The sequence below is a fragment of the Streptopelia decaocto genome (genome assembly GCF_964273445.1).
Source record: "Streptopelia decaocto genome assembly, chromosome: Z".
NCBI lineage: Eukaryota > Metazoa > Chordata > Aves > Columbiformes > Columbidae > Streptopelia > Streptopelia decaocto.
The window spans coordinates 47,205,976-47,233,667 of record NC_138657.1 but is presented as its reverse complement, the minus strand read 5'-3'; the positions used below and the strand labels follow the sequence as shown (position 1 = coordinate 47,233,667).

At 39.8% G+C, this 27,692-nt stretch overlaps 1 protein-coding gene across 1 annotated transcript in view; it reads left to right on the top strand.

The window, feature by feature from the left end:
* Positions 1 to 9: 9 nt before the first annotated feature.
* Positions 10 to 27,692, top strand: part of PGGT1B (protein geranylgeranyltransferase type I subunit beta) — a 44,487-nt gene continuing 16,804 nt past the window's right edge. Inside the window, exons 1-4 of the mRNA XM_082075616.1 lie at positions 10 to 148; positions 7,827 to 7,945; positions 17,280 to 17,347; positions 25,681 to 25,832. Coding sequence (XP_081931742.1) covers positions 27 to 148; positions 7,827 to 7,945; positions 17,280 to 17,347; positions 25,681 to 25,832 — 461 coding nt within the window. The 5' untranslated portion in view covers positions 10 to 26. The remainder of the gene's footprint in view (positions 149 to 7,826; positions 7,946 to 17,279; positions 17,348 to 25,680; positions 25,833 to 27,692) is intronic.

Below are 27,692 nucleotides of genomic sequence, written 5' to 3'. Positions count from 1 at the left end.
GCGCGCCGGGCGCGGGCGGCGGCAAGATGGCGGCAGCGGGCCCGGGGGAGGTGGAGCGGCTGGACTTCCTGCGGGAGCGGCATGTGCGCTTCTTCCAGCGCTGCCTGCAGATCCTGCCCGAGCGCTACTCGTCCCTGGAGACCAGCAGGTGGTGCGCCGGGCTCCTTCGCCCGCGGAGGGCCTGTGGGCGGGCGGGCGCCCCATGCCCGGCCTTCGGGGCCCGGCGCTCGGGCTGGTGGCCGGGGTCTTGGCGCGTCCCCGTACCTGGGGCCGCGCGGTGCGTAGGCGGGTCTGACCCTTTGTCCCGGCGCCGCCCGCCCGTGTCGGGGAGGCGGCGGCGCGTCCCTCTCCGTCGGGCAGTGGCGTGGTGGGGAGTCTCTCCGGGAGAGCTGCCCGCACGGGCCGGCTCCCGCGGCTGCGGGCAGGGTGCTGCACCGCCCCGGCCACCTGAAGGGCCGGGCGCCGCGGCGGGCGGAAGGCAAGCGCTCCCAGAGCCCGCCCACCAGCAGACGGCCGCCAGAAAATAGAGTTGGTATAGGGGTTAATTCTGTCACGTAAACTCCCTGGTATACATGAAGGACGATTTGTTGATCCGTCTAATCTATTTTCAGCCCTGTGCTTCTCTTTTTTAATCCACCCTGGAAGCCGCTTTTAAAATAAATGACTTAAGCCTTTCATAGCTCAAAGTCAGCATGCAGCACCCTCTTATTTATGTAACAGAAATAATTTAAACCTTTATTAGCTAGTATGAAAGTTAAAATACTAGTGAAATATGTTTCTCACCTTGAATTAGAGGGACACTAGTCTCTTTAATGGTTCAGAACACATTTAGTTCAGATTCTTAAAGTCTTCATGTAAGTTAGTTACATCTGAGGCACAAGAGACACACATAACTTGATTGTCAAGCTGCACTTGATAAAAGCTTGGAGGCAGGTAGAGGGTTTGATATCTTATTCAACCAATAAGATCATCAGATAGTTTTCGCTTTGTGATTTTTTTGCAGGGCACATTGTGAAGAATGCTTAATGACTTAGATCAAGTCTTTCTGCTAAACCAAGTATTATTTCAGTTGAGAGTACAAACACATGTAAGGGCTAGTATGGGTAGTGCTGAACAGTATTTCAAATAACACAGAGCTTTATATTGAAAAGGAAAGTTGAAAATGTTGATTTCAGAGATGTAAATAATTTATTCATTATGAATTACCTGATGTTTCACCGTACTTTGTCAGTTATTTTAAATGACAGCAAAAGGAAGTCTAGGCATGCTGTGTTTCTACGTCTTTCTAGGCATTAAAGTTACAATAACACGCAGACGCATTAGAATTGTAACGCAAAGGGCTAACCTTAGTCACATTGACATACAGAGAAAGGCTGAAGCAATGGGGTTTGTTCAGTCTAGAAGAGGGAGTATCTGATCACAGTCTTCCCTTACTGAGAAACTAGTTACAGAGAAAGACAGAGGTGCACTATTCACAGGGGAACAGCATGATGGGGCAGAGGGGTATGGGAATGAGTCACATCAGGGAAAATGGTCTGAATGTAGGAAAAATGTTTGCCATTAGAGCAGTTAACCACCAAGAGGCTGCCCAGGGAAGTGCTGGAGTCTCCCTTGAAGACTTGGCTCGTCAGGGTGCTGGGTCATCTCCCCTAAGGCTCAGAGTTGTGCAGAAGGTGGGACTAGTGGTCTCCAGAGGCCCTTGGAAACCTGGATGTTCTGATTACATTGCCAAGCTGTCACAGTTTGCCATTGAGCTGAAACAGGCTCTAGTTTACATGGGGACTGCCTTGATCTCACTGAATAGCACTACTAATAATAATGCTAATTGGCTTGAGAGCTCTTGAGAAATTAATGAGCTGTCTGAAATTCAATGTGTGGTTACAGTAGCTACAATGCATTAAATAACCAGTGTCCAATTCTTTGTACATAATGGCTGTGCAACACTGAAAAAACACTCTTTTTTTGAAAATTGGAACTGTCAATTTGAAACTATTTCAGGATGTCTTAGTTTTTGACTAATGAGCACAGTCTCAGCCTCCAATTAGAACAGAAATTGTGGTCATCTAAATTCATGTGTTGTTTCGAAGTTGCAAAGTTTTTATTCAGTCGGAAGCTTTCCAGTTCTCTGGTAGAATTATACTGATATTTAGATCAGTGTTCTGCAGATATACATACGTGCTTGTTAATAAATTCTGAGTGGGGGATTGAACCATAAATGCATCTTCCCCAGTTTGCCCTTGAGGGTACTTAATTTGCCTTTTTGACATGTTCAAGGTCACTGAGTCCAGCAAGCCTCCTGAGCTAGTACTGCTGCAGAAGGAGATGCTGTAACCCTTTTATTTTTATCTACCTTTTTCTTACAGTTTTTTTGGTTCCATGGTGAATTAGATGGGGAAACTCAAATTGAAAAGAGGCTTGTAAAAAAAAAAAAAAAAGAAAATCCATTTTCAGTGGGTTGGTTTTGTTTCACTGCACTGCAGCAGAAGCAACTGCATTTGTTGTCATCAGGCAGGGTGGTAGAAGATTAAATTTTCCACACAGTGGTCCTTCATTCTAACTTAAGCTGTAGTTTGTCAAGTACTAAGAAACTACATACAATGATAAATTTGATTTCACATTCTTTACTTAATGGCTCAAAGCCTTCATAATTATTTGTATCTGTGATTATTACATGCAACATCAGCAACAGTAGTTTTTAAGTAATCTGGTTGATAGTGTTACTACGTGATCAGTCAGTACTGTGAGGTTTTGCAGGAAAAGTCTTTCAGATTGTGGTACTTTATGGTGCTCTTTGTAGCACGTGTATTCAGTTTCTCACATCATTCACTTTAGAAGTGCATTCTGAATTCTGCTGAGATACTGTAGTCTTTGTCCATGTCTAAAGATAAAAAGCTCTGAATCTGTCATCAGGATTGTCTTTACTTGTCTTGGAGGGGAATTTAAGATTACTGATACCTGTTTTGTAAGCTTTCAGTAGGTCAGTTAACAAATTCAGCTGTCAAGCTTTGATGCTTGACTTAATAAATTAATATGCATACAGTAACTGAAGTTGTAGAAGGCATGAAGAAAAGATGCCAGACTTGGGGGTTGTCTTATAAAGGGTTACCCTCAGTGGAAATTGCTGTATGTAAAGTTTTTACACTTCATGCTGTGTGTCAGCTAAGGTCTTACTAAGAATTATCTTTGCTAGTCTTCAAATGTGTCTGTGAGACAGGATAGCATATGGAGTAAGGATGCAGTATCTGGATGGTGGCATCTGGACCCCAGGTTCCAGTATGAGTTGAGGAATGACCTGTTGGAGAGCAGTGTAGGGGAAAGGGACCTGGAGGTCCTGGTGGACAGCAGGAAGACCATGAGCCAGCACTGTGCCCTTGTGGCCAGGAAGGCCAGTGGCATCCTGGGGTGTATTAGAAAGGGGGTGGTTAGTAAGTCGAGAGAGGTTCTCCTTCCCCTTCCAGATGTGAGACCACATCTGGAATATTGTGTCCCGTTCTGGGCCCCTCAGTTCAAGAAGGACAGGGAACTGCTGGACAGAGTCCAGTGCAGAGCCACAAAGATGATGGAGTGGAGCATCTCCCTTATGAACAAAGGCTGAGGGAGCTGGGTCTGTTTAGCATGGAGGAGACTGAGGGGTGACCTCATGAGTGTTCATAAATATATAAAGGATGAGTGTCATGAGGATGGAGCCAGGCTCTTCTCAGTGACAACCAATGATAAGACAAGGGGCAGTGGGTATAAACTGGAACATGAGAGGGTCCACTTAAATTTGAGAAGAAACTTCTCAGTGGGGGTGACAGAGCACTGGAACAGGCTGCCCAGGGAGGTTCTGGAGTCTCCTTTTCTGGGGACATTGAAAACCCGCCTGGACACATGCCTGTGTAACCTCATCTAGGTGTTCCTGCTCCAGCAGGGGGATTGGACTAGATGATCTTTCAAGGTCCCTTCCAATCCCTAATATTCTGTGATTTTGTGTGACCTATCTATGTCCAGTGGTACCAGATGTTCTTGCCTATCATATATGAATTCTAGCACACTGTACAGACTGTTCCTTAGTCATGCTGATAATATTAACACAGAGAATCAGCTCTCAATAAGTAAACTGAAACTTAACTATGTAAAACCACTTTCTACATTCATTTATCTGATATATATATTTTTAAGTATAGATGATATTTATTGTCTGTCTTTTGAGTACAGCCTTGTGGTTTTGGACCTAGTTTGCAGTAGTTTCTAGTGCTGAAGTTGACATTTTATTTTTGCCTCATTGGAAGTAGCTTTCAGTAAAAGACTGTCAGACTTAGTATTTGTGAGAATCAGAAAATATATGCAAGATTTCAAAGAAATCATTTACTGTAACAGAACAGTAAATTCCTTGTTTCTTTATGAAAGTAGTGGTTTTACTTGAAATAGTGGGCTATTATTATTCAGAGTCATATTTTGAGTTACACAGATCTGATTAATGGCAAGAGTTGACATAGGTCTTGAAGTATTTTGCACTTTGAAACACGTTTGTTTAGTCATTAAATGGCTTAAAATTACTTAAAAGATACTCTTGTTCCACGTAGAAATAACTTTTATTGCAACATACTTTTTTTGTTTCTCTGTAGTCAAAAACTTGTGTAATAACAATAATAAAGAGACATATTTTAGAATCAAATTATTATAGACTAAATCTACATTTTTCTTTGTGCCATGAATACTTGCCATAATGGAGCTGTATGCTATTCTGTACTTGATTTTTTGTTTTGGTTTGTTTATGTGAGGACCCTAGGGTTGCATGGAGGGATTTTTTGAAGAGGGAATGTTCATGTTCAATATCCAAGAAGATTATAGATGAAAACCTTTTATTTGTAAGAGGGGTATGAAAAGCAATGTAAAAGCTGAGGGTCAGAGTAAAAGATAGTGTAAAATCAAGTAGCCTCAGCTTAACAAGTCTGCACCGATTCAACTAAATTGTGGCCACCAGTTGTGCTATGTAATCCTAGATGATAACAGTTTTGAAGCAGAAGTTGTTGACTTAAATTCTGTGAATGGCCACATGATGACTCTAGGACCTGGTCAGCCCACTGGTAGGAATGTCATCCTTTGAAGTTGTGCCGTTTCATTGAGATCAGTGTTTGCTGCATCATCACTTGAGTGTCACATTTTAATTAGAATTCTTTTGGAGGTGAATCATATTACCATTTTTACTTCGGTCTTACTGTTTGTGGCTTGATGCAGAACCACATGCAGAAGTTAAGTAGCTGTAGAGGCTTCTGTCCACATCTGTCTCATCGTCAGAGGTACCTACTACTGATGGCCAAGTTGGCTTACTAGCTTGTGAGGTAACTCCAAATTATAACTTAGTCTGCTAAGGAAGGCTGGCATTAACTTTTGGTTCTCCTTAGCATTCTGAACTACTTCCTGCCTGTGTAGTGGCTGTTTCACAATCCATCATTTTATCTGGTGAAAGGAGAGCAGGAATTTCCACAATAAGGATAGGCAGGTGCAAATGTGGGTGGCAAAATATACATCCAGCTAATTTTGATCTGAGTCAGAACTTCCAAAGTCCCATCAAATGAACATTTTGTCTCATAGCAAGCTATTTCAAATTCCTAACCCAGTGCTGTTGCTTTCATGCTCTGTCAGAGCAAGTAATGCAACTGTTGGAAGAGCCATGCTGTAACTAGGTGACTGCAATGGTTTGAGGTGAAAACAAAACCACAGAATCACAGAATCGACTGGGTTGGAAAAGACCTCAGAGATCATCAAGTCCAACCCTTGGTCCAGCTCCAGTCCATTTACTAGATCATGGCACTAAGTTCCACGTCCAATCTCAGTTTAAAAACCTCCAGGGATGGTGAGTCCACCACCTCCCTGGGCAGGCCATTCCAATGCCTGTAAAGAATTTATTTCTAATAACCAGCCTAAATTTCCCCTGGCAGAGTTTAAGCCCATGCCCCCTTGTCCTATTGCTAACTGCCTGGGAGAAGAGACCAATCCCCACCTGGCTATAACTTCCCTTCAGGTAGTTATAGAGAGTGATGAGGTCACCTCTAAGCCTTCTCTTCTCTAGACAAAACAACCCCAGTTCCCTCAGCTTCTCCCCATAGGTCTTGTGCTCAAGTCCCTTCACCAGTCTTGTTGCTCTTCTCTGGACCCACTCCAGCACTTCAATATCTTTCCTGAACTGAGGGGCCCAGAACTGAACACAGTACTCCAGGTGTGGCCTCACCAATGCAGAGTACAGGGGAAGGATCACTTCCCTTGTCCTGCTGACCACGCTATTTTTGATACAGGACAGGATACCATTGGCCTTCTTGGCCACCTGGGCACATCATTGGCTCATGTCGAGCTTCCTGTCAATTAATACCCCCAGGTCCCTTTCTGTCTGACTGCTCTCCAGCCACTCTGTGCCCAGCCTGTAGTGCTGCAGGGGGTTGTTGTGGCCAAAGTGCAGGACCCAGCACTTGGCCTTGTTGAGCTTCATCCCATTGGAATCAGCCCATTTTTCCAGTCTGTCCAGATCCCTCTGCAGAGCCCTCCTGCCTTCCAGCAGGTCGACACTCCCTCCCAACTTGGTGTCATCTGCAAATTTGCTGATGATGCTCTCAGTCCCCTCATCTAAATAATCAGTAAAGGTGTTAAACAGGACTGGACCCAACACCGACCCCTGGGGAACACCACTAGTGACTGGCCGCCAGCTAGATGCAGCCCCATTCACCAGCACTCTCTGGGCCTGGTCCTCCAGACAGTTCTTAACCCAGCAGAGAGTGCACTTGTCCAAGCCATGGGCTACCAGCTTTTGCAGGAGTGTATTATGGGAGACAGTGTCAAAGGTTTTGCTGAAGTCCAGATAGACCACATCTACAGCTTTCCCCTCATCCACCGGGTGGGTCATCTGATCATAAAAGGAGATCAGGTTGGTCAGACAGGACCTGCCCCTCCTAAACCCATGCTGCTTGGTCTGATCCCTTGCCCATCCTGAAGGTGCTGTGTGATTTCATTCAGGATGATCTGCTCCATAACCCTGCCAGGCACCGAGGTCAGGCTGACAGGCCTGTAGTTGCCAGGGTCAGCTTTGCAGCCCTTTTTGTGGATTGGGGTAACAAATAACCCTCAAAGAAGGTGTTGGTTAACAGGTATAGTAGCACATGTTTACAGAAGGAAACGAGCTTTGGGCAAGAAAGACATTCAGCATGCTAGCTACTCTACTCCTGTATTCGATACTTGGATTTGACATGATTAATTTTAGATGTTTAACTGAGTTAGTCATCTAGGCTCCTTTATACCAAAGGACAAGAAATAAGTACGTCTAGAGGATAATTAATCCGGTGTGACTATTTATACATGGATCGGTTACAAAGGAAGCCTTGCTGTTCAACACCTAACTACTAAGCATCTGAGATTGGGTTTGGGAGACAATGAGAGACAGTTTACTGCAGTTCACAGTTACCTTGCACTTAGTGCATACTTAGGGAATTGTTCATATAAGAGGTCATCACAGAGAACTTGTGTTCCGTATGTTAATAACCTAGCTTATAGTGGTGTGTGTTTGTTTTTTTCAGATAAGCAGGCCCTTAGGTTAACATCTGAATCAACATATCATTCCTATATAAAAGGAGGTGTGGCTTATATGAAAAGACTTGTTGAGAAAGAGAAGTGTTTACAGTACAAAGAACATAATTTTGTCCAGTAGATAAATTTCATGCTTTCTGAGTTAGGCTCTATGTGTTGCATCACTGTCAAAGCCTGAGAATTCGTAGATATTTCTGTTTCTGCAACAGTTTGTTAATTTCCCCATGATATTTACGGTGGGAAGTGTAAGTCTTATCTTTTTCTTTTAGGTTGACAATTGCATTTTTCGCGCTCTCTGGTCTGGATATGTTGGATTCCTTAGATGTGGTGAACAAAGATGATATAATAGAATGGATTTATTCCCTGCAGGTCCTTCCCACAGAAGACAGTGAGTGAGTTTTTAGTTTTTTTTTTAATTGATATTAACATCTTTACTTTTGCTTTTCACCTGGGGAGTACTGGGATGGCTCTTGGTTTTTATAAAATACAAAGTTGACCTTCCTGAAGTGCTGTCCTGATAATTTCAAGTAGTAATATAATGCAAATTGTAGAAATAGATCCTTCTAAAGTAATAAAGCTAGAAAAACTGATTAGTTTGCCTTTTTGTGCATACAGGTTGAAGCCATGAAATTAATTTGAAGACCATGTAGAATAGTAATGAAGTTGCACCTTCAAGCATTTCAGAGGAATGTGTCACCTGGTTCTAAAATAAATGCATATGTTACATAAGTGTTAAAAGTCTGGTAGTGATCATCTTGACTTCCACTAATTGTAGCTTTGCCAGGAGCTCTGAGCACAAGTAGATAAATTTCATGCTTTTGGAAGATGGGAGATGTGAGCGTAAGATGAAAAAGGGATAAACACAGTTCCTGCTTTGCAATGAAAGATCTGTCCTTGGATCTGTGAAGGTTGAATTTACATGAGATTTTTAGAAACAGTTACTGCATCCTAGCTGCCGTAAGATGGGAAGGTACATAGCAGGTCCAGCCTGGGGAGGGAGCACACAAGTGTCCCTCTTCTGGTGACTTTGCAGAAGTCAGGGAGGTGCAGTTTCTGTGGGCTAGGTGGAATTGGCTACTTTTTCTGTGGCAGGGCAGATGAATGGCTAATAGCAGTGGGGGGGGATGGAAGGGAGGGACATATGGGCAAGGCACTGCTGTTTTGTGACAGGAGGTGCTGGCGTGTTAAGTGCATGTTAAGTGCTGGTGTGGGGATAGCTCTAGACTGGTCTCTAGAGAAGCGGTAGTTCCAAGTACCCATCCATAAAATCACTAACATATCCTTTGTATGTTGGATAGTTGTAGAAAGAAAATTGTGCATTTCCTCATAATATCTAGTCTATTTATGTACTACAAATTAAGTCTCTTCCCTACAAACAGTATTAGGGAAATAAAAGCAGTTTTATGAAGTAAATATATGAAAGTCAAGATTGCTGATGCTTGATGTTTGCAGTAAAAGTGAAGTTTGCAAGAAGAGAGATTACAATAGACATTTTTTTGTTTCTTTGGTAGTATGCACTAATTCTCAGTGAGATTTTTTTTATACCTATCCAGTGTTTGTAATAGTCCCATTGTCACAAGCCTCCTAGGGAGGGCTTTGTAAATCTCACTATCCAGATGTGGAGGCTAACAGAACAGAGCACAGCTCAGATGTGCTGCTTCTTATCTAGCTGTCATTCCATCAGAAGATTACAGGACAATAGTTTTGCAGAGGGTACTTTTGGCAGTGTATTCTGTGCTTTTAAATAATAAATTTCTCCTTTTTACCAAAAGAACAAACTTCCATCCAATACTGTATTATTGTATTGCATTGTAAAAACTCTGTTCATCTTAAGTTCTCTTGCTTTTGGTAATAACACTATGCTGTCTGGTCATTTAGCCCCTAAAACTTCAGCATTATTTTTATTCCATTTTTACTTAATCTAATGGACAGCAGATAATGCAAGATGTAAATTATACCAACAGCAGCAACTTGAATACTGGATGACTAAATGTTCAGAAGGGAATATATACGTCTCAGTAATGTCTACTTGCAATAAAACCCCAGGCAAATATACAGGCTAGGGAAAGAGTGGCTGGAAAGCTGCCTGGCGGGAAAAGATCTGGGGGTGTTGATTGACAGCTGGCTGAATATGAGTCAGCAGTGTGCCCGGGTGGCCAAAGAGGCCAACAGCATCCTGTTATGTATCAGGAATAGTGTGGTTAGCAGGACTAAATAAGTGATTGTGCCACTGTACTTGGCGCTGGTGAGGCCCCACCTCGAGTACTGTGTTCAGTGTTGGGCCCCTCATCATAAGAAAGACATTGAGGTACTAGAGAGAGTGCAGAGGAGGTGACAAAGCTGGTGAGGGGCCTGGAGCATGAGTCTGATGAGCAGTAGCCGAGGGAACTGGGGCTGTTTAGCCTGGAGAAAAGGAGGCTGAGGGGAGACCTTATCACTGTCTACAACTACCTGAAAGGAGGTTGTAGCATGGAAGGTGTTGGTCTATTCTCCCAAGTAGCAAGTAATAGGACAAGAGGAAATGGCCTCAAGCTGCACCAGGGAAGGTTTAGATTGGATATTAGGAAAGGGAGGTTTAGATTTGGTATCACGGAAAGGGTTGTCAGGCATTGGAAAAGGCTGCCCAGGGAAGTGGTGGAGTCACCATCCCGGGGGTGTTTAAAAGGCATTTAGATGAGGTTCTTAGGGACATGGTTTAGTGCTAGAGTTAGGTTATGGCTGGACTCGATGATCCTGAGGGTCTCTTCCAACTGAAATGGTTCTATGACTTTGTGGCTTTTCAATCCTGGGTGTGTGTAGTATTTGTTAATGGACAGCCTCCCAGCAGTAGAGCTCTGACTCCCTCTTTTGGTCTGTTTGAAGAAGTAGCTGAACTCTGGTAGCCTGTGGCAGTGAAGCTTTTAGTTTCAAAATGTTTGTGGATCTCTAGTTAAAAGGTTGATAGCTTGATGCATCAGAATCTTTCCATATTAAAAAATTATCTATCTATCTATCTATCTATCTATCTATCTATCTATGTATCTATCTATCTATCTATCTATCTTTACTCTGCTTTCAAAGAAGCATTCCATTGCAACTTCTTTGACATGCTTCTGATAAACCACTCTTTCCAGGGAAAATTTATTTTCAAACTTTTATATTATAACACTGTTTTATTATGTAGGTTCTGGAATGTTGAATTCCTATAATCTTGCCCTAAGTAACTGTATTGTATTGTACTTGATATAAGTCTTCATTACTTTTGGCTCTGGGACTGAAAATCTATTTAAAGCTTATATTTTAAATTGGAATATATTGTTACAGAATCTTGGTTTTTTGTTTTTGATTGCATCACTGGTTGAATTCCTAAAATGAGCAAAAGGAGAATTCCTGTAATTCTTATCAGAAAAGTAAGTTCCTCTGCTGTTGATTTTTGTCCCTCCAAAGCTTCCTTATCCATAGCATTTAATTTGATTTTTATATAAAGATTTTTTTTAAGATGGCAAATTCAAATTATTTTGAGAACTACTACTACTTTACAGTAAGTTTTTTTTTTCCAGTAGATGGGAGACAGAACAGTCAATGTTAATATCTGTTTATTTTTATCAGTAACTGTTAATAGAGAAGTACTGGCTGGGACAGAATTTTTTTTTTTCCATAATAGCTCGTATGCTGCTGTGTTTTGGGTTCATGACTAAAACAGTGTTGGTAACCCACCAGTGTTTTAGCTGTGCCTGCACAACATCAGGGGTGTCTCTTTTTACCCCTGTGCACCCTTTCTTCTTCTGCAGATGCAGCCAGGACAGCTGACTCAGGGGATGCTCCATACCATCTGACACCATGTTCATCAGTAAAAGCTTGAGGAAAGTAGGAGAAAGGGGATGATATTTATGGCAGTGGCATTTGTCTTCCTAAGTAACCCTTTGGCATGCTTTCTGGGCCATGGCTGAACACCACCTGCCTGGCCAGTGGGAAGTAGTGAATGAATTCAAAGTGAATGAATTCAAATTCGTGCCTTGCTTTCCTTGTGCCTGCAGCTTTTGCTTCTCCTATCAAACTGTTGCTGTCTCGATCCATGAGTCTTCTCACCTTCCCACAGAAGCGGGAAGTGAATGGGTGGCTGTGTGGCTACGTAGCTGCTGGTCGGGGTGAGCCCGCCTCAGCAGGGTGTTACAGAACTTGGTAGAAAATTCAGAATGTAGTGGTTTAGAATTCTTCTTAGAATCTCACAGTATACTAGGATAGTTTTAGGTAACATGTTTGTATTTACTGGTATGTGATATGTCTGATGGCTAATCAAAGCTTCAATTCAGAGGTTTGTAACCTTTGACGTTTTTGTGCAAAACTAAAGAAAGCTCATGAATGCAAAGCAGTGATATTTTGATCTTGCTGAGGAAGAAAGCCAATATATACTCTGTGAGTCGAATTGAAATGCACTGAAGGAAACTAAAGATTAAGATCTGTCAGGACAGACTGTGTTCTTCTGTGGGTTTATTGTAGTTGTGATTCAAATAATGTCCTTTAAGTACCATAATTACAGCTCGAGTGTTTTAGAGACTGAACACGAATTCTAATTAGGGAATGGCGTCTGACGCACTGCAAGCTGACCCTCCCATGCTGACCCTCACATACACCTTGCTGTATTCTGCTTTTTTGAAGGGCCTCTGTATTCTCTTAACTCAATAGTGTGGCTTTATATTCCATAGATTTTGGCCATTGTTACTTTTCCTTCAATTCTAGTAAATGCTCTGCTTAGGTGCGTGACTAATACATCTGTTTTGTTTGTGTGTTCACTGCAGAAACACCTTGCTGATTTCCTTTAGAAAAAAGTAGAAATCTTGAAAATAAAAACCTTTTTTTTATTTTGAGGAGGATATTGCTCTTTTAAAAGCTGTATCAGAAACTGCATGTATTTAGGCTGAGACCTGCTTTTTAAAGTGTCAGTGAAACTGGAAAAAGGTTGACAGAAGACCCTGTTTTAACTGCTTGTTCTTATGATTCTTGCCATGTTAAAGCTTTGCAGTTTTTCCTCTCATAAACCAGCTCCTAGACAGAATTTCAAGTTTATTTCAACTGTTGTAAAGTGCAGCTCTTAGTAATGTGAGAAAGATGTATCCCAGTTTCTTGCAGCTGACGTTTAGAAACAGTTCAGTGCTTTTGAAAGTGAATCCAGAGCTCTGTACACAAGTAATGCTAATTACAAACAGCACAGGCACACTTCTTGGCCATATTAATTCACCGTCTGCCCCTATAGCAACTCTGGCACTTATTTGACCCTGCTTGAGAATTGGTTTAGCTTGTTTAAGTGGCAGAAAAGCATGCATTCATTTAAAGCACGCATCTATTTATCTAACGTTAGCTTTGTGTTGCGTGGGTGAATTGTTTTGGCTGGGAGTGCTGGTGCCATCCCGGCAAGGGAGAGGGAAGAAGGTTGTACTTATTGACAGGGGGATGCCTCACTGGCTTTGCTGTATTAAGAAATGTCAACAAAAGGAGAGCTGAGACATTTCATTTGTGGGTCTGAACTCAAAGGGCCCATGCATAGCAGGCTGAATATCATTGCACTACATCAGGGACCTAAAACTTTCTTCTGTCAAAGTCTAAACTTAGATTTGTAGTAATGCTTCTTTCTTCTTTACTTGTGTATCAGTACTGAAAAAAAAAAGCATAAAATGTGATTGACTGTTTTGAGGTCATGGTTACATGTGAGCTTCCTGATCACAAGTTTCTTCAGCAGAAATACAAATACAAAATACAAATTTTTCTCCAACATGACCTTCTTTAATGGCTAATTTTGATGTATTTATCTGGATGTATAAAGGACTTCCATTTTAGAGAATGCAACTTTGCATTTTATGACATATTCTAATGCTTTGATTTATAAGAATTATTTTTTAGCACTAGTTCAGTAAGAATTGCTTATGCTTACTTTTTCTGGATGTATTGGCTGTGTCAGCCTATGTTAAAGCTGTAATTTTTTTTTTTTTTTTGTAGTAGAATTTTAATGCTGTATGTAAACTTCCTTTCGTACTTGGCAAAATGAGAAAAGCCTGGGAACCAGAGGAATGCGTAGGAAAACCTGAATGGGAAGAATTAGTTGTAAAAGTTATCAGTCTTCCCATGGAAGCCAAGATAAATAATAAGCATGTCCCATTTGTAATAAATGAGCTCCAAGGATGAGCTGTCTGTGGTCATCGCTTGGAGCTCTGTTACATGTCTTAAGGACTTTCTGGCTTATGTACAAGTAAGTAACATGGTTTTCTTCACAGGAAACTCTAAGCTCTTAAGTGTGGAGTCTTTTTGTTTGGGGAAAGGGTCAGTTTTCTTTATCATAGAATCATAGAATGTCCTTAGTTGGGAGGGACCCACAAAGACCGTCGAGTCTAACTCCTGTCCTTGCATATGACAACCCCACAGTTCACACCATGTGTCTGAGGGTGCTGTTGTCCAGTCTCTTGTTGAACACTGTCAGGCTTGGGGCTGTGACACCTCCCTGGGGAGCCTGTTCCAGTGCTCCACCACCCTCTGGGGGAAGAACCTTTTCCTAATGTCCAACCTAAACCTTCCCTGGCACATCTTCCTGCCATTCCGTCAGGTTCTGTCGTTGGTCACTAAAGAGAAGAGATCAGCGCCTGCCCCTCCTCCTCCCCTTGTGAGGAAGCTGTAGACTGCCATGAGCTCTCCCCTCAGTCTCCTCCAAGCTGAACAAACCCAGTGACTTTAGCCTCATACAGCTTCCCCTCCAAACCCTTCACCAACTTTAGTTCTGTCGTCAGAGTTTTGAAAACTTGTGAAAAGTTTTTCGAGGTGTGTTTTGTTCAGGTTGTAATGGTCATGCAGCGATTGATGAAACATTTATTTGGTTTTGCTCTGTCTTAAGGTCTTTGAGAAAGTGTTTAAATATACTGAACTATGAAAGTGAACACTAGGTGGTACCATTTCATAGCTGCAGTTGTACTTTGTGCTTTAAGGGACTTTGCTGGAGCTGAACTGGTCACTCCAGCCGTTTTTTACATAGGGTATAAACTATGATCATAGCCTTTTAATTAGGGTGGGTTTAATTTTTAATTCTGTTTTTGATTCTGATGTGCTGTTTGTGGTTCAGGAAAGTAGGCAAGAGTTTGATTATCTCTCCTAAGCTATTACGTAAGACAAGCATGAATACTTTGCAACAAAATAGTAAAACCAACTTCACAGAAGGTGAGGTGGTGTGCATAAACTGAAAGACAGTGTTGTTGTTTTTTTCCAATCACCCTTTAATTCCCATTTAATTTTGAAGTTGTATGTTCACAGGAAGCTAAAAAAAAAAATTGAGACATGACGTCAATGTGCCAGTCATCTGTTTAGAAATGAGCTGTTTTCACTTCCTGTTTTAACACTTCCTTTATCAGCTCAGCAGTCTCTTTTTCAGTTCAAGAACTGTAACTAGAAATTTAGCATTTCACTTGTAATACTGCAGGTCTAGGAAGCATCTGTTATATGCACATTAATGACACAGTTTTTTTGTTTGGAGGAGGGAATAAAATTATCTTGAACAATTTTGCAGTAGTAAGGATATTGAGGAGCTGTGCTGTTCTTCTGTTTTTCCTAGGAGCCTCTGCGTAAAGTCTAGGAGAGTCACTGACATAAAGCATCAAAATAGATTTTGAGTCACTGATAGCAATACAGTTAAAAAACTAGCATTTTAAAATTACTAATGCTTGTTTTTATTTGGTAGCAGTTTAATAGTACAATAAAAGTTTAAAAATATTACATGAAAATTGAACAACTAAAGGGAATAATCAGTCCTGATTTCATTCATGTACTTTATTTTAAATCTTTCTTTTTAATAGTAGCTGTCAACTCAGAAGCCAGTTGCAGTGACCACCTAAGAGCACACTGCACTTGGGTTTCATACTGTTATTTCTACCTTGGTAATGAATTATAAACTGCAGTCTAAAAGGCTGTGATGAGGATCAGTCTTTCTGGGATCAATCTCTCCATCTAGCAACTAGCAGATGAGTTCTGTTTGACTGCAGAGCTGTCCTTATTGTATCACTTTTTCATTTGCAGCCAGCCAGAATAGCTGTGTGCTAGTAGGCTAGCAAATGTTTTCTGGATGAAGGGTTTCCACCTTAGTGCCATTTCAAAGTGAATTTTTTAGTTCACTTAAGCACTTTAAAACACAGATGCATTTTTACTGAAAATGGGCCAAGTGAATGATGATTTTTCCACAATGTCACTTAGGAAATCTGTTCCTCCTTGTACTGATTTGTTCACATTGTGTCATTTTTCAAATCATGATGCTTTTTGGGCAGTGTCCTTCAGGACCTTAGATTAGTCCATAAGTCTAATATTTATTGTGCTTTCCAGAACGTGTTGCAACATGAAATACGAGTCTTTGACTCCAGGAGCTAGTGTTCTCCACTGAGATTTATATTATAAAAAAATATAAGTTATGCACTTTTTTTGTCTACAAATCCACATGCTTTTTCTGTTTCCTCCTTGTGAATATGACTATACGTAGTAGTTTTTAGTGCAGGTTGAAATGAACTTCATTACATTTGCAGTATTATCAAAAAGTACTTCTGATTAGTAGATGGAGGAAGTTGAGAATTGCAGATTTTTTTCTGTTAAATAATTCATTCTGTGTAAATTAAATCCAAAGACTTGTCTGTTAGAGAAACTTGCATACTTTAAGCACGTTGAAGTACTTAAGACTGATGAAAGCTTCTAGTTTCAATGTTGCATACATGCAGAGTGTATTTAAAATTACAAGTTAATGTGCTGATAAATGACACCAGACCTGGTAGACCACATTGCAAAGTGGTTTTTTTTAGGACTTTCAGTTTTATAGCTATTCTTCTTTGGCTAGTCTGGTGTAATTTTCCTTCATCTCACGAAGATTTTTAGATTGAAGGCTGAAGAGTTTAAAAATAAAAAAAAGAGAATTTAAGAACACTCAAGTGCTGTTTAAGTTCAGGGTGGCACTCGGTGCTCATTAGGCCATTCACTTGCAGAGACTGAGTGAAGTAATTGAGTTTTTGACCTGCAGAAGCAGATGTGAGCACTGCAAGCCTGTACTGAGCTCTAGACAGTGTCTGGTGCACACGTCTGTATACTGTGTGCTGAGGCACTGTGACACATATAATACAGAATCTCTAACAGAAATGTTTGATAGCTATGATGTTCATGTACCTCTGTTTTGAGTGAGAGAAAAATGTCTCAAATTAAAACTTTGCCTTTCACTCCATTTCAGCTATTTCACTCTGACCGTATTGAGTTAGACTGGTGCTAGCTTAAAATTGCAGACAGTTTGTTTGTCCTTGTACATGTTGCAAAGTGTCTTAAAACAATTCTGCTTGGGAACAGACGGCATTCCCAGGCAGGAATCCAGAGAGGAAAAAAATCTGTTAACTCTAGGCACTTTTTTCAGGGGAGCAATCTTTTTTTTTTTGGTTTTGTTTTTTTGTTTTGGTAAGCATGGAAGACAATTCTGTGCTGATGTGAACATTGTATTTCCACCAAATAACAAAAATCTGTTGCTTTGTTATTACTGCAGGATCAAGTTTGCATGTGCTTTTTTTTTTTTTAATAATCAGATTGATTAGAAACTGAAGTTAGGAACATAGTGAAAGACACATGCAAACTCCAGTAATACTGTTGAACTAACAGGTCTTGATCTGGACTAGAGAATTATGGTTTATAATGCATGTTTCAGAAAAGCAAGTTAGTTGAGTCTTTATTTTTTTTTATCTTTCCAGGATCAAACTTGAATCGCTGTGGCTTCAGAGGCTCTTCATATTTAGGGATGCCATTCAATCCCTCCAAGGTCAGTTAACTGTGTGTGTGTGAGGAGGAAATATTTTTAATTAGGCAATAAAGGATCTTGTGTCTTTTGTATAATATTAACTGCATAATTATGGAATATCTGGAAAACAAAGATTTTTGCACTGCTAGTAGACTGAAACCTTTGCGGAACTTCTAGAAACATGTAAGAAACTTGCTAAAATGGTATTGTTTGAGTTTCCAGGGCAGTGAAGAAATTGCCATACAAATTGTGGCTTGTCTCAGTATACTCTCCCACTTCTCTGATGTTACTGAAGTAGGTAAATTTCTCTAACACAAGAACTGTAACCTGGTAGGGAAGGTTGGAGTAGCTCCGTATTAAGTGGTGCAGCACATGCTCTTCTATTCCTCTTCCTATGATGAAATGTGTATTTGGTTGCATTTGGTACCCACTCAAACAAAGGCAAGGCTCTCCTCATCCCCCCTAGTCATGACCATAACAGAGGATGCTTTGAAGCCCGTGAGACTGATGTTCAAGAGAGTTATATCTGTATACAAAAATAGAGTGTCCTTAGTACAAGAGAGACGGGAGGTTCACAGAGGCTGCTAAAGATGGTATGGAAGGATTGATGTGGTTGGAAGAGGGGAGCAGAGGCCAGGTTGCAGGAAGGACTGTGAAGGAGATACAGTAGTTCTGTGTTTGATGGATGAAAAATCCAGAAGAGCTCTAAATCATCACCAAGTATTTGATTTTTGTAATGGACAGATAACAGGTTTTTAAATATAAATGAATTAATTAATCTTGGAGACCGAAACTGAAAGCAAGGAGGAACATCTGAAACAATCATGACTGTTGTTGAGTGTAAAAATGCTTGAACTAACTTGAGTACAAAGAGAGTACAGCAGCCTAATTTGTGCTTAGTTTTGTTTACTCTTAACAGCTTAACTTCATGCTTCTGAATAACTTGTGGGAATGTTAATCTACATTGGAGTAATAACTGCATAAGCCTTTTGCATAGCAAGTCAACCAACTACTCATAGCAGTAGTATTCAGAGGTTGCACTTTCTAACAAGTGAAAAATAATAGTGAAGAGGGTTTTTTTACATCTCTGCACAGGGTGCTACAGCAGCATGTGACAGGAAAGGTAATTTGTCTCTTGGCTTTTTTGGTATTCTGTTTTACACTACAGATGGTGTCTGCAGAGAGCTTGAACTGTAGTAGCAAGATGAATTCATCAGCTGTTTTAATTGGAATTAACCTCAGTGGCAATCCAACCACCCGCTGAGCATGAAGGAAAAAAGGAAAACTTCGCTTAAAACCTAAACCAATTTGGGATATCTAGTGGTGACTTACTGGGATACTTTGTTAAAAATAATGTTTAAAAACAAAACAGTATACAATAATTTCAGTACAGTTGTATAGGCAAAGGTTGGTTTTACTCAGAAGGAAGATGGTTGTCTTTGGTAAGTCACCTAAAGTGGTTGAGGTTGTCGTGCTGTTATTGTGGCATTGACAGCATTATAAAATGAATAAAGACATAATTTTACCAAATTAAGATAGTAAAAATGCAGCAGTTGTGTTTCCTGAAAGGCTTGGGTCACTGCCATGTGGTATAGTACATTAAATTAGCGCATACTTTTTAGAACCTTTTTCAAATCCTTCCCAGTGTACAAAGCATGATGAGTGAGTTCTGGATATAGTTCTGAAATCTTGTAAAGGCCCCTAAAGAAAAGAAGTCTGTTAAGATCGGCAAAGCATCATTGTTCCTTCATAGTCCTTTCTAGTGTTTTAATTTAACTTTCAAATTCCAGTGCATGCTTCATACTTAAAATTCTCTTTTCAGGAAATGTGTTGTGGCCCATCTTGGCCTCATAATGTGTTAGCCAATCTGCAGAAAGGGCAAAGGAGTGGAATCATGTAACCTGTGGAAATCAGTTACAGATCATTTTCTGTAGAAAACTGTTTGCACATGGATGTGCTTTTCATTCAAGCATTGCAGTACTTTTATCAGTGCATCTGCATCAGAGGGATCAGGTCGGTTTGTTTAATTGGCATACAAAGGTTTAAAGTATTTCCAGCACTATTGCCCTAAAATGTTCTGAAATAACTCAGAAAAAAAGACAGGAAATCCACTGCGATGACTTTGAATTATGTGTAAGTTCTTGCCAATTTTCTTTATTCATCGTTTTATATTGTTCTACTAAATGTATGTCTTGATAACTTTCGAAAAAGCTTGTAAACGTTTTGGATTTGCATTTACAGTTACTATTTATTACATGCCAATACAATGATTTCATTGTTGAACTCCAAGAAAGTGCAATACTGGAAGTAGCCAAATCTCTTCTGTCACTAGGGACCCTTCAAAATAATAGAATAAAGCAAGTGATATGTTAATTTCCAACTTTACTAAATGTTATCAGGATAGCCCATTTGGTTTTGGTTTGGGGTTTGGTTTTTCTAGCTGTTAACCCTTCCAGTGTTTGAAGGTAGTGTCTGTGCAGCACTTGGGCCTGTAGCAAAAGTGAAGCAAAACCCTTTCCACTTGACCAGCTCACCACATGGAGCCTTAACAAGCCTCAACAGTCTTAACCGTAAGCGAAGGCTAAGAGTGCTGCTTCTATCACTGCATTTAAACGTGAACATTTAAAATTAGATAATTATTTTTTGTAAATGGCTCAAGCTTCTTCAGTCTCTCTGGTTTGGTGTTGAGTTTAAATTAGCCTTTTAATTTAGGGGTGAACAGTCTCCTTAGAATTTCAGATTAACGTAGGTCTTTTAAACCTCTTTAAAGTGTTACATATCAGTTTTAGGTGCTAGATTTAAAGCCAATACCTGAAACTTTAATGTAAGATAGAGGTAAATAACATATGGTTTCACTTGGTTAAAAAAAGATCTGTTTTGTCTTCCTGACACAACATTGTACTTTCTCAAGGCTGAGACAATCCATGTTTCTAACACTGGTCAGATGTGAGAAGGTTTTTTTGAAAGTGGGACTCTTGCCTGCCTTCGTAGGAGTATGTTTAGTAGCATTCTTTATTAGTGTTCAAGAGATACTGCCTATGCTTTCCAGCAGAGAGTTCCTTAGCCGTCTCTGCAGTCATCAGGAGGAGTTGTCAGTGACCATGAGTTATGTTTAAGTAGCTGTTCTAGATAATGTGATAGGGAACGTTATTGTGTCACTGAACCAGGTTTTAATGTTTGAAAGCTTCCCCTCACCTTTCATCTTCAAGTGTTAATTCTTCTAAGGAAGTCTCAGATGGTCCATACAATGATGGTAGCAGCCATAGAGCAGAACTGTTTTACTCCATTGCTGAGAGCCAAGTGAATCTGTTTTCTGTTTCACAAAAGGTGAAGTGTGTAGAGAGAACAGGACCTGGCCGTATCCCCACTGTTGTCTTCTCAGGGTATGTCTGTACCACTATATTAGTTCAGGGCAGTAATGTGCTTGCTCCAAAAGAGCGCGGCATACAGACTGGACTCCTTTTGAATGAAATTGAACCAGAAGTTGCACTCTGAATGAACTTCCCCCTTAGTGGGCCATTAGTCTATGGGGCCACACTGCAGCTTGCACAAATTGTGAAATGCACATAGTGTGGCACTGGTTCTGCAGGACGCACTGTTCTTTCCTCCAGACCCTCTCCTTTTGCCTTACTCCTTTATGGAGACAGCTTTACAGGATTAAGTGTATTTCTTCTGGTTGTTTAGTCTTAAGTGTTTAACAATCCATCCATAGTTTAACAGCTTTCATGTTGCTAGCTTTTGAACTGGAACTCCTGCCATTCTCAAAATAACTTCATTCTGTTAATCTTTGTGTCCTTTGCACATGAAGCTTACAGTTTGAGGTGCTGGCAATAGTGGGTTTTTTGTGCTTAAACTGACAGTTTCCTTAGTTGCTGCTGTTGCTTTAGTCTGCAGTGTCTGTGAGGCAGAAACAGTTTTATTTCACTAAAAGTAACCCTAACAAAGGTTCATAATACAGAACTTTAAAAGCAGTTTCTTTTTACCAAGCCTGAGGTTGCCAGTTAAAAACCAGGTGCTTTGACTACAGTGCCTTGATAAATTTGGGACAGACTTCTACATGATGACTGACTTACTTTGTCCTTCAAGACAGAGGCAGTCGAGCCACACTTCCTCCAGCCATGCAAATTTTAGACGTATTAGCAATTATCTCATGAAACTTTTGAGACGTGCTGTAATTTTTTGCCTTTGGAGAAGCCGTTCCAGTCCTGCTTTGTGATAAGAAATTACCACATGACCTTTTTTTACAAATGTCATTAATTCTCAATTTTCTGCAAGAAAAGTATTGTTTTTGTGGGTGTTGGCTGGGGTTTTGTTTGTTTTAATTGTTTTGTTTTCATTTTTGGTTTGTGTTTGTTTTGTTTTATCTGAAGTGTCCAGTTATTCTGATTGTTGTCCCCTCAAAGAAATCCTGTTACTTGGGTTCAGGTGTTTTATTGCATTAGTCTATGTAGTATATATTAGTGTGTGTAGGTGCAACACAAATTTTGTTAAGTACTATCACAGTTAGCTTGAAATACTTACATGGAGCTTAGAAGATAAAGTTAATTCTAGTACACTTCAGATTTGAACAGTTATGATTAGCGTACAGAATATATTATTCTTGTATTCTTCTGGTGAATATCTATTTTCTTTATTCTTTTTTAAGTCACATGTGATGAACAAAGATCTGTTAGGCTCTCAAAAGCTTCCAAAATCCCACATTAATTACCTATATGAAACATAATTTTGGCCTTTGTGAGTAAACTTTGTAGTAATTCCTGTATGATCTCATATTTGATTCTGATACTTCTGTGTTTAATTTAGTTTTATTGAAATATTGGCTGTATCTGTTGGGATTTTTGGCCCTAAATCAAATGTTATCAGGATATTGGCTGCATACCAGTATGTTGGACCCTCTGTTGCTTTCACTGGCTTTGTAATAATTACATATCAAGATGTCTAGCAGTATATCAGCTTATCATAAAAGAATTTAATTACTTGCCACATGATAACCCTGTGATGAAAGAAAACTATTAGTAGTAAAGGTAGTTGTGTGACCTACAAGCATCTGTTTTTGAATGCTGAGACCATCTCCCCAGATGCCCACATAATGATGTTTCAAAACCATGTATCCTAACAGTCTTTTCTGCATTACTTGTACCTAAATGTTTGTTTGATGTTCAAGGACAGAAGTAGATGGCAGTGCTAATTTAGCTGTGAACTTCATGTTTGTATGTAAAGGCAGCAGACACTACTGTTTGGTTTATATGCATCATACAAGTATAGTTCGTGCTCTTTACTAAAACTATCAACTTGCAAAATTTTATACAGCTCTAGTGTTGCTGAAACCCTGCATTTGAACAAGCAATGTGCTCCTGCTACTTTTGAAATTTCTGCATAGAAAGAGAAGTACAGATAGAATTTATACATTGTCCAGGTACTGTAGTGAGTGATAATGTTTGTTTGATAAGGATGGTATTATTTAGTTTCATAAGCATAGAGTATATCTGCTTAAAACACTTCGTCTGCAGCATGTTTTTACTGCAGAGAGTGATGGTGTAACAAAGACCTGTATTCACTAAAAATAAGGGCCCAGTTATTTAGACATGTTTGTAGGCTACCAAAGCTTTACGGGCAGCGTGGAATTAGCATGGGTATAGAAAATTACAATTTAAAAGAATCTTGTAAAGCAGGAATTTTCAGTTACTTTATGTTGACACTGTGTGAAAAATTGTCACTTGAAGAATTATAGATGTCTTAGAAAATTTCCTGAATATCCAGGTGTGTTTGTAGCAGTTAAAACATCTGGGTAGTTTTCATTAAAATGGTTTTAAAAAGCAAATCTGAATATCCTTAGAGTAAACCTTCTTTGCTTAGTGCATGTAGTCTTCCTCTGGAAATATTTTGAAAAGTAAAGTTGAACCATTTCACTATATCTATTACTGTTCAGTATTCCTGATGACAGCATTAATTTGGAGATGGACTGCCTATAGAAGTGTGTAAACAGAGCAGTGGTGAACTCACAGACTGTGGCATTTTCAGTGTATTTGTGTGAAATGAGCAGGGGCAACTTCTGGCTCTAGTTTATGCCAGGTAGGGAGAAATTAAGTGTTCCTCTCATTCCAGTTTAACTTCAATTACATGGATGTTTGGAAACTTAATTTTCTTTGTTGTTGCTCCTGGTAACTGCTGGGACATTTTGTAAACTGTTGGTCCTAATATCAGAGAACATTTCCAGATATTTTTCATTGGCAAATCTGTGTCTTGGACATTGAGAATCCTTTTAGGGCAAGAACTGGTTCAGTTTTCGCCTTTTAGAATAGAGACCTGCTGTAAGTAAATTGTAAAATAAATTGATCAGTTATTTTAAACTGAATGCTTCTTTGTGTCAAGGCAGATTTGTATCACCCTATATGTCTGGATTTTTGGAGCAGGATTTTATATTTGAAATAAATCGATGCATCAGAAGAGTTAAGTTGTTGATAATAAAACTTTTAAGGGAAAGGTATTCTGAGAAGAATATTTTTGGTTCTGCTAGATTTAAAATGCCTATAATTGGTATGATAGGCCATGTTATTCTTTCTGGGATTAAACCCTGTCATCCACTCAAATTAGAACATGTTTCATGACTGCAGTAGCTTTTTCTAAGCTGTTTGAGGGCACAGCTGTCCTTCATCTGTGATGTGCTCCATGGGGAAGTCAGCTCTAGGACTGGAACATTTCTCGCATGAGGAAAGGCTAGGTGAGCTGGGACTGTTCATCCTGGAGAAGGTTCAGGAGGATCTCATCAACATAAATACATAAACTGCAGGGGGAGTGCAAAGATGACAGAACCAGGCTCTTTCAGGTGGTGCCCAGTGACAGGACCAGAGGCAGTGAGAACAGGATTGATCCCTCTGAACATCAGGGAACACTTTTTCACTGTGAGGGTGGCCAAGCACTGGCATGGGAGGTGGTGGAGTCTCCATCCTTGGAGATACTCAAAAGCCATCTGGACTTGGTCCTTGGCACCCAAATCTAGGTGACCCTGCTTGAGCAGGAGGTTGGACCAGATGACATCCAGAGGTCTCTGCCAGCCCTTGCCTCTCTTATGTTTGTGTGCGACTGGGAGATGTGGAGGGCAAGAGACAGATGGGGGCACTGGCAGCTCAGGGGTAGGTCTGGGAGCTGTTGAGATTTGTGCCCTCTTCTCAACAGGGAGTCCAGGGCTGGAAATGGAGCAGAGGAGTTGCAGCTCTCAGCACTCACTTCTTTTTTCCCTTTCTCTGTTGCATAGCTAGAGTTTTTTCAGTGCTTCTGCAGCCACTTTCACCTTGTTTTCTGCCTCTCTTTCCCAACTGTGTTTGATTCCCTAGGGTGAGAATAGTCTCTTGCTGTCTAGTGGGTAATAAGTATTTTTTCTTGCAGTTTCTTATTAGAAGCAAAGCTTTTTGGCTTTGAAAAGAAGCATAAGTTGGCTGAAAAATATCAATTACACATAACATAGTCTTACTTAATTTGTTTTTTGCATGTGTTTTTAGCATGAATTGCAAAATAAAATGGCGACTAGGCAATAATGCTAGTAAAATGTGATTTTAAAACTTAGTTGTCTGTGTTGCTCAATATTGAAATAGCTTTTATCCTGTTTGAAATCATTGTCTTCCAGTTGCTCCGTCTCAGGTATCTGAAGTTATCTTGTTGCATGTGGCTTCTGTTTTCATTAAGTGGTAGAGTCCAGGATGTACCTGTAAAATATCAAAAGGAAAAATAATAATTTTAGCACAGCTGTATCAATCCCTGCCCATTATTGTAATTTGTGTCATGTGACTAGTCAGTATTTAACTCCCATTTTAGCTTCTCAGCTCACATCATTTACTATGTAAATACTGTGTTTAAATTCTGATTATTTTAGAGTAGAGATTAAAGTAGATGAGAAGCTAATTTGCTATTGCTTCAATTCACAGATTGCTAGTCATCCCTCACACTGCTTTCTACTTGTCGATCATTAGTTTGTAAAGTCTTTGTGCAAAGGACCTCCAGAGATTTGGCAGTTTAACAGTGCTTAACCAGCTGCCAGGAAGCTATTGCCTGGTGATGCATCAGGATAAACTTAGGTACAGTTAAGCACATCCCATCTTTTTGCTGAACTCTTACATAAATATTACTCCTGGCAAAGATTTTTTCCAACTGACCAACTATTTACAAGAGCAGCAGAGCTGTGCAGTAGCCTATTTGATTATAAAAGTTGGGTTAGATGCCTTCAGTTTAACCATAATGAGTGAAAGGAGCAGACCTTCATTTACCTCTTAGTGGGGTTTGTTTTTTAATGAATGCTTGACTGTAATACAAGGTCTTACAATGTTTCAGTATTTTTGTCTTTTCCCCCTTTTTTCTAGGGCCCAGGTATGTCGCATCCCTATGATAGTGGGCACATAGCAATGACTTACACAGGTCTGTCATGTCTGGTTATTCTTGGAGATGATTTAAGTCGAATAAATAAAGATGCCATATTGGCAGGACTGAGAGCTCTGCAGCTGGAGGATGGAAGGTAAGAGACAATTTTGTATTCTGTAACTCTCTGGGAGGTTAATAGAAAACCCATATATGGAATGAAACATAAGAAACATGGTTTTTACAAAGTAGCTATATAATCTTTTCTTTCTATTAGAAAATTCTTTGGTGGGTAATCAATACCAGTCGTAGAACACATGCCAGTTTAAAGGACCCACTAGCACTTTGTGTATAGATTTGCTTTTGTATTGGAGAATGAGGATACTTACTTACAAGATTAGATACTTACTACTGGAAAGTTAATTGATTGGGTTTTGTCCTGGGGATAGTAGTTTTTCTGCTCTGTCCTTCAGGTAAGTGTGGTTTTCTGTGTTCATATTCTCCATTTTTTGCAGTGCCGTGGAACACTGTTACGATGTTTGTTCTGCTTTGTGGGAGGCTGGGCTTTATTTAGTTTTGAGTGATCCAGAATAACAATATACAGGATGAATTACCTTGTACATTTTTTGAAATAGGAGATAATATTACTAAACTTCATTGTGAGATCTGTCCTTTTTGTGTACATTTTTAATAGATGGTATATACTCCTCGATCTACTTCTGTTGGTGGGTTTGTTTGCTTGTTTTAAAGCAGGCTGAAACTGGTAGCTAATGAGAACTTCTACTAGGGCTCATGATCTGTCTGTGTTGTTAAGTTTTGCTGACTGCCATTTTTTAAATAGTACTTTAAGAAATGCAGAATTATCCAAATGTTGTTTCTGAAGGAATTATCTTTCACTTCACAATGAAATTGCTGTCACCCTTTGTGAGTTAAGCAAGTTTTTGTTTTGGTCGAATGGCTTTGTATCACTTAGACATGTTCTATAATTAAAACTTTTTTTGCGGGAGCAACACAACTGTTAAAATGCAGTGTTGGGTGTGTTTTTAGAAAGAAAAAAAACAAAACCAAACACAAACTCCAAAATGTAAGCGGTGAATATGAACTGTATGATATGTAGTTTTCTGTTATAAATAACAGCAGAATGTGCTTAATGGGCCAGCTCCTGAAGTATGTATACAGATATATATACATGTATTTGTTGATCTTCTGTAGTTTGCAGTTTCTTAAAGCATATGGAGGTGCCTGTTCCATTGCTTAAAGCATTTCTATTATATGTTGGGCTTTTTTTGTTTTTAAAGTATATCCGAAAGGCAGGAGTTGCTTCCTAGCCACTAGCATCTTCAAATGGTTACTTGCCACCTTACCTGATTACAGGAATAAGCTACATGCAATTAACCTCTTCTACATGTTTGTATCAAGTGTGGTTTTAGTGTACAGACTGAGAATTCTTATGTGTGATCCCAAGTTTTGTATTCTCTGTTGAAGAGTGCCAGCTAGCCCCTACAGGGGTGCGCTTTGTATGTCTCTGGTATAGAGTTGTTACTTGGGCAGGAGTCAATTTCTAGTGTGACAGACATTTTTATACCTAGGAAAACCACTTTTACTGTCCCAAAGGGGTAGGACGTTTGAAGGCCAGAGCTTGAGCTAACATCTTGTCCAGATGGATACGCTCACTGAAGGAAAGAGACATTTTTCTGTTGTCACCCTTGTATAAGTATACTGGTTTCTAGTTAATAAAGGACAGGTGTGAATAAAAAGAAACGAGGAAAAGAAATTGAAATTGTATTGTGTCTTTTTTCATTACGAATAAATGTGTGTATTTCAATTTCTACCTTACTTTAGCTGAATGTGATTTGAAGCGTTTGGATGACAATGCAGTTGTCACCTGAGAATGGGGCAAGATTGTAAACCACAGTACTCGCACATCTTAAGAAGTGTCTTGGTTTCTCAGAATGTCCTGTGCCATGTCCAGAGAGCAATGGAATTCATCCCTATCTGCACTGCAGAGAGCAAGGCC